The sequence below is a fragment of the Etheostoma spectabile genome, chromosome 7 (genome assembly GCF_008692095.1).
Source record: "Etheostoma spectabile isolate EspeVRDwgs_2016 chromosome 7, UIUC_Espe_1.0, whole genome shotgun sequence".
NCBI classification, from domain to species: domain Eukaryota; kingdom Metazoa; phylum Chordata; class Actinopteri; order Perciformes; family Percidae; genus Etheostoma; species Etheostoma spectabile.
This window is the reverse complement of record NC_045739.1, coordinates 10,669,998-10,676,575: the sequence shown is the minus strand read 5'-3', so window position 1 is coordinate 10,676,575 and position 6,578 is coordinate 10,669,998. Positions and strand designations below refer to the sequence as shown.

The following is a 6,578-nucleotide window of genomic DNA, read 5'->3' as shown; positions in this document are numbered from 1 at the left end:
CATATTTCTAAAATTATGTTTTTGTTGAGTTATTATAACACAATATTTTTTCTGACCTTTTCGAATCCCCTGACTAATAACCCAAATTACGAAAAAGACTAAAACTAATAAAAACAAAACTAGCAAACCGACTTAAAAACTAATTAAAACTAATTGAACTGAATTTGAAAACAAAGTCAAAACGAAATAAAAACAAAAACGGATGAAAAATGCAAAGCTATAATAACCTTGGTTTGGTACAGCCAATTTGTTTTATGTCATGATCAAAAATATTGTGGCAGTGATTCATATTTTTCCCCTAAATCGTGCAGGCCTTCTTTGGGGGGGAGACATGTGAACATAGTGGCTGTAGATGAGAGGGAGGCTCTCTGCTGCAAGTTTGGCGCTTGTGATTTTCCTTTTGGCGCTGGCTAAAATCCCTTTGGAGGGTGCCAAAAATTTCAAAAACAGAGTTGTGTATACCAATCTTCCTTCCCCACATTTTGCATGCACTGAATCCTGGGCCACCATGTGTTTTATAACTGGAAGGTGCAGAGAGAGAGCGAGGCATGCACAGGTCCGCCAGCAGAATCTTACGCAGGTATAAGAGCTCCCAGGGAGAGTGGGATAAATTTACAGGGGAGATGGAGAGAGACAAGGAGCTGTGGATTGAGAAAGGTTGGAGAGTTGGGACTGAAAAGATAGATAGATGATGATTGGGGGCATTAGAGATGTTGTGTGCACTACACAAGAAAGAGAAATGAGTGGAAAAATGGATACTTGTCTTTCATAATGATACCAAGTGTCTCTGACTTTCCATTTGTCAGTCCTCAGAGCCTCATACTCCCCCCTTCTTTATATTTTTCCTCTTTGCTCATGACACCATCTCTGTTTACTGAAAAAATGCTTCTTTATCTTTTTGTGTGGTGCTTTAGTTGATGGATATGGGTTTCTCAAGAGAGCATGCCATGGAGGCCCTACTGAACACCAGCACCATGGAGCAGGCCACAGAGTACCTACTTACTCACCCCCCACCACTTCTTGGTGGAGCAGTAAGAGTAAGTCTCCATAAAAAACAACACATGCATACTTTCATTCTTTGTAACTTTCATAAGTCAAATTCAGGCTGCTGACATTGTTCCACTTGTTCCAACTAGGACCTGACGATGTCCGAAGAGGACCAGGTGATGAGGGCCATTGCCATGTCACTTGGGCAAGAAGTCAGCATGGAGCAGCGCTCTGACTCTCCTGAGGTGGGGGAAAAAAAGATTTCACTCTAAACTATCTGTTGCCAAGTGAAACCTCACAAATTAATAACTTGCCGATTAGCTGTGCAGCTGTTAAGAACATTTCTGTGCCTGCTTTAGGAAGCAGCACGTCGACGTGAGGAAGAGGACAGGAGAGCCAGGGAGCGGGCAGAAGAGGAGGAGGCCCGCTGCTTGGAGCGCTTCATGGAGGCAGAGCCACTGGACCCCAAGGAGCTGCATACTTTTACTGATTCCATGCTGCCTGGCTGCTTCCATCTTCTGGATGAGCTGCCTGACACAGTCTACCGACTCTGTGACCTGCTTATGACTGCCATTAAGAGGAGTGGCCCCGAGTACAGAGAGCTCATCCTCGGCCAGGTTGTCCACCAGGTCAGTGGATAAATGCATGTTTGCATTGATGTCTGCTCTCTGGAGCCTATTATACATTTATGTTCAGAGTATAGGGGACATGGAAGATAAGTTCAATCTTGTTCTATGTTTCCAATTTCCTGTTGCATTGATGATCGCTGCAATTAAGGCTATCATATTTTTGGCTTAGTATTAAATTGAAAGATGCAGCTTTGGATTCAGTTGAATACAATTTGTCTTTGTGTCTGTCTTTGTAATGGATTGTAAGCCATTGTAGAGTAAATGCTTTCAGTGAGTAACGTGTCTTGAATGCAGATGCAGCTTTGTAAGCCATTATGTATGCTTGTGTTATCATTCATTACATGGTATGGTGGTAACGTCTTTAAAAGTCAAGTCTTGGCAATAGAAGCACAACATTCCTGTACCAGCCTGATTGTGTTCATGTTGTGTATAGGTGTGGGAGGCAGCAGACGTGCTCATTAAGGCAGCTGAGCCCCTGACTACCAGTGACACAAAGACTGTGTCTGAGTGGACCCGGCAGATGGCCACACTGCCCCAAGCCTCCAAGCTGGCAACACGAATTCTCCTGCTCACATTGCTCTTTGAGGTAACCGAAATGTGTTGAAAGTTGTAACCTTAAAATATTCACACAGAAAATAATCCAAAATAATAATTTGTTGGTTTCTGAAGGAACTGAAGTTGTTGGGTGCCAGAGTTGTGGAGAACAGTGGGATACTTGATTTGTTGATTAAGCTGCTTGAAGTTGTGCAGCCCTGTCTGCAGGCTGCTAAGGAACAGAAAGATATCCAGACACCAAAGTGAGTTTTGCTCTGCCTTATGTTTATACTAATCTTTACTTAAAAATGTTACACCAGCTCTTCACCATGAGAGCCCTAATTTCTGTTGTGAATTGGTATTTATCTTTTCGTGCAGATGGATCACACCAGTACTGTTGATTATTGACTTCTATGAGAAGATGGCAGTCTCTTCAAAGCGCAGGGAACAAATGAACAAGGTATAAGTCAATCTTATAAAACCAAACCACAGGTACAGATTACAATTGTAAAGTTAGGTACTGAAATAGGTACGCAAAGTTCCAAGCACAGGTATAGACAACCAATCACTATGACTACATGAATGGAAAGAGTAAAAAGTGGAAGCAAGTAAATACTTATTTATACACCTATAGTAGTTCATTGCATCGGCCTGCAATAGGCCTCTTGACTATATGATCATTGCTCTTTGCTTTCTTTATTTAAGACTTGAATGAGCTAGATTTAAACCGGAAAATGTACATTTGGGTACTGAGAATAGAAGAATTAAGCAAAACATGGCAATGAATGCAATCCTATACAACATAGCTTTCAAAACTAGAAACATGTCCACTTTATAATACATTTTAGTTGCGTTTCTCAAAAGTCATTGACTTACACCAGTATTGTAAGGTGCTGGTGGTATTTTGTGCGCTTTTGTACAATTAAGTTCCCTCTCTGTCTTCCTTTAGTATCTGCAACCCAATGGGAATAACTGGCGATGGTTTGATGATCGCTCAGGCCGTTGGTGCAGTTACAGTGCATCAAACAACAGTACTATTGACTCAGCATGGAGGGCTGGAGAGAGCAGTGTCCGCTTCACAGCTGGTCGCCGAAGATACACTGTGCAGTTTAACACCATGGTGCAGGTATACACAAACACTTTCTCCACTGCCAAAGAAGAAGAAGAACCCCCCAAACTACAATCCATTGATTCTTTGATTATATGTATGGTTTTGTGAGTTTGCTTTCCTTTTTTGTTTAACTTAACACTTTTCTATCATGCAGGTAAATGAAGAGACTGGTAACAGGAGGCCAGTGATGTTGACTGTCCAAAGAGTGCCTCGCATGCCCAAGCCTGCCAAGGCTGGTTGCATTACTGACTCAGAGAGAGAAGAAGGAGACAGGAGCAAAACGGAGGAAACGCAGACTGACCTGGACTCAGGAGCAACAGTGGAGATGAGTGTTCCTAAGGAGGATTCCAGCCAGCTTAAGGAGGCCACATCTGGCCCCTCATCTTCCCTGGAGTCTGACAACACTCAAAGTGCTGATATAGTTGTACAAGGCCTGACTGAGGACATGACCACCGTTCTTATTCGTGCCTGTGTCAGTATGATAAGTGTTCCTGTGGACCCAGACACTCTCCACGCCACATTGCGTCTATGTTTGCGTCTTACACGTAATCATCACTATGCCATGATGTTTGCTGAGCTGAAGAGCACACGGATGATTCTGGGGCTAACGCAGAGTTCTGGCTTTAATGGCTTCACCCCACTTGTCACTCTGCTGTTTAGACACATCATAGAAGATCCGGCCACGCTGCGGCACACAATGGAGAAGGTTAGAGTCTATTCTGATAATTTTTAAATAAATCTCGCTCTACATGAAGATATTGTCTGCTAGTTATGTTGGATCACGGTTTCATTTATCAAGTCAGATAAACAAATTCCTCAACAATTTGTTGCCAGGTGGTGAGATCTGCCGTGACCAGCGGAGCAGGTAGCACCACCTCCGGAGTCGTTTCAGGCAGCCTTGGTTCCAGAGAAATCAATTATATTCTTCGAGTCCTTGGCCCTGCTGCCTGCCGTAACCCTGAATGCTTTGCTGAAACCGCCAACAACTGTGTTCGCATAGCTCTGCCTGCACCCCGGGGAGCTGGCACAGGTGAGTGCAAGCTTTTCTCAGTAGGTCTAGTAACTTTAGATTATAGTCATCATTGCTAGTGCTGAATTGGATTGATAGATTTATTTAGCTACCCAGTTGTGTCTACATTTCTTTAACCCTAAAAAGCTTATACTCTTTTTACAGCCTCTGATGATGAGTTTGAGAACCTTCGAATTAAGGGTCCCAATGCTGTGCAGCTGGTGAAGACCACTCCTTTGAAACTGTCCCCCTTACCCCCTATCCCTGACACAATCAAGGAGGTCATCTATGACATGCTCAATGCTTTGGCTGCCTACCACGCTCCTGAAGAACGTAAGACATGTTAATAAAGTCCTCACAGCTGTCCTTTTTGAAAGGCGTATATGTAGATTTAATGGAAATAGTAATTTGAACATTTCAGTTAATTCTCTGTCTCTGTCTCAGCTGAGCGTCCAGAAGAACGTGCTGCAGCAGTGCCTGGACCAGACCTGTGCCAGATATTGCAGGATGTTGGTGATGATGTTTACCAGCAGTACAGATTAACCCGGCAGGGCAGCGACTTTGACTCCCAGTCTGCATTCCATATCAATGTGAGTCTCAATGACAAGTTGTCCTATATTGAAATGTGTCATCTCCTCAGTTAACAATAGAGCTGTATCTTCCTCTCAGGCTCAAGTGTTTTCTGCTGATGGAGCTGTGGCTGAGTCTTCCCAGTCTGGCACACCACAAGGAGAAGGTGAGTCCCTAAGTTTTTTATTAATTATTTTTTTTATTAAGTATGCATGAATATTTGTGCAAAGTAACTGCACATATCAGATACTGTCATCCCTAATCACATTGTTTGATTAGCTGTCTGTTACTGTTTGTGTTGCTCCAGATCCACCATGTTAGTTAATGTACTGTATATGATCTGTGTATCTTTTCATTTCATTTTCATTACTTCTTCAGCTTCCACACCAGAAGAGATGCGAGAGGAAAAGAAAGAACAGGAGGGAGAGAAAAGTACCAGCTCAGAGGAGAGTAAAGCAGCTAAGGTAAAGGCAAGCAAGCCTTTAATGCCTACCTCAACCATCCTGAGACTGCTGGCTGAACTGGTGCGCTCCTATGTGGGCATTGCCACTCTAATCGCGTCCTACTGTTACACTGCTGGACAGTCAGAGCTTATTAAGGAGGTTGGTAGTTAAAGAAATGTTGTCAATCTTGTCTGTCTTCCACACCTCTGTATTGTCATGCCTTTTACTATAATTATTTCTGCTTAACTCCCTATATCCTAACAGGACTGCAGTGTTCTAGCCTTTGTGCTCGACCACTTACTGCCCCATACCCAGAATTCGGAAGACAAGGACACCCCAGCCTTGGCGCGTCTCTTCCTAGCCAGCCTGGCAGCTGCCGGAACAGGCACTGATGCCCAGGTGGCCCTGGTCAATGAGGTGAAGGCTGCCCTCAGTAGAGCACTAGCAATGGCAGAAGGTGCCGAAAAACACGCCAGGTAAGTAGCATAAAACTAATTAAACCAAACTGATGATGATGCTATAACTCTTGGTTGATTTATAATTTATAGAGATCTGTACAAACCCTTGCTCCCCTTTTCACTCTGTCTATGACCCATCTTTCTCCTAGGCTTCAGGCAGTGATGTGCATCATCAGCACCATCATGGAATCATGCCCTTCCACGTCCAGTTTTTATAGCACAGCAGCAGCCAAGACACAACACAACGGCATGAACAATATCATACGGCTCTTTCTTAAGAAAGGACTGGTTAACGACTTGGCCCGTGTGCCTCACAGCTTGGATTTGTCCAGGTATTTGATTACATAATAATAATTTCATTGTACACGTGTGATCTGTAAACTAGTTAAAGGGGCCCTGTGGAGTGTTCTTGTAAACAAACAAAAGTTATATTTAGTGTTGTTCTCAAAAGTTCTTGACGTTTAACAAATAGGTCTATTACCGCTTCCTCATAAAACATTTTTTAAATTCTGCTTGACGTAGTCTTCTTCTTTTCTGCCTTTTGTTGGCACATTGCTGCATATCTTGGCATGTCACTTCCAATTGTTGATTGGTGGAAGAGTGTGACATCTTTGACTGGACTGTGTATTGTCAAACCAGCATGCATGAGACAAGGAGACACTCAGGAAAAACTGCTACGTAGCGCTACTAGAGGTCTAAAACTCCACAGGGAGCCTTTAACTTGGGGTTTAACCCAGGCTTTTTTGTATCCTGAAGCTATCTCAATTTAAACTGGGGTTAGATCATCATGGCAACCGGAACCCAGGGTTGACAGTCTGTCGGGAACCCTGGCTTTCT

At 43.3% G+C, this 6,578-nt stretch overlaps 1 protein-coding gene across 12 annotated transcripts in view; it reads left to right on the top strand.

The window, feature by feature from the left end:
• huwe1 (HECT, UBA and WWE domain containing E3 ubiquitin protein ligase 1) overlaps positions 1–6,578 on the top strand; it is a 56,241-nt gene that overhangs the window by 31,454 nt on the left and 18,209 nt on the right. For all 12 annotated transcript variants that reach the window (XM_032522206.1, XM_032522203.1, XM_032522204.1 and 9 more), the window contains 15 exons: positions 915–1,037; positions 1,137–1,232; positions 1,347–1,616; positions 2,050–2,202; positions 2,286–2,413; positions 2,529–2,610; positions 3,100–3,276; positions 3,416–3,967; positions 4,096–4,291; positions 4,436–4,603; positions 4,715–4,860; positions 4,940–5,006; positions 5,219–5,442; positions 5,548–5,759; positions 5,891–6,073. In XM_032522206.1, coding sequence (XP_032378097.1) covers positions 915–1,037; positions 1,137–1,232; positions 1,347–1,616; positions 2,050–2,202; positions 2,286–2,413; positions 2,529–2,610; positions 3,100–3,276; positions 3,416–3,967; positions 4,096–4,291; positions 4,436–4,603; positions 4,715–4,860; positions 4,940–5,006; positions 5,219–5,442; positions 5,548–5,759; positions 5,891–6,073 — 2,777 coding nt within the window. The remainder of the gene's footprint in view (positions 1–914; positions 1,038–1,136; positions 1,233–1,346; positions 1,617–2,049; positions 2,203–2,285; positions 2,414–2,528; positions 2,611–3,099; positions 3,277–3,415; positions 3,968–4,095; positions 4,292–4,435; positions 4,604–4,714; positions 4,861–4,939; positions 5,007–5,218; positions 5,443–5,547; positions 5,760–5,890; positions 6,074–6,578) is intronic.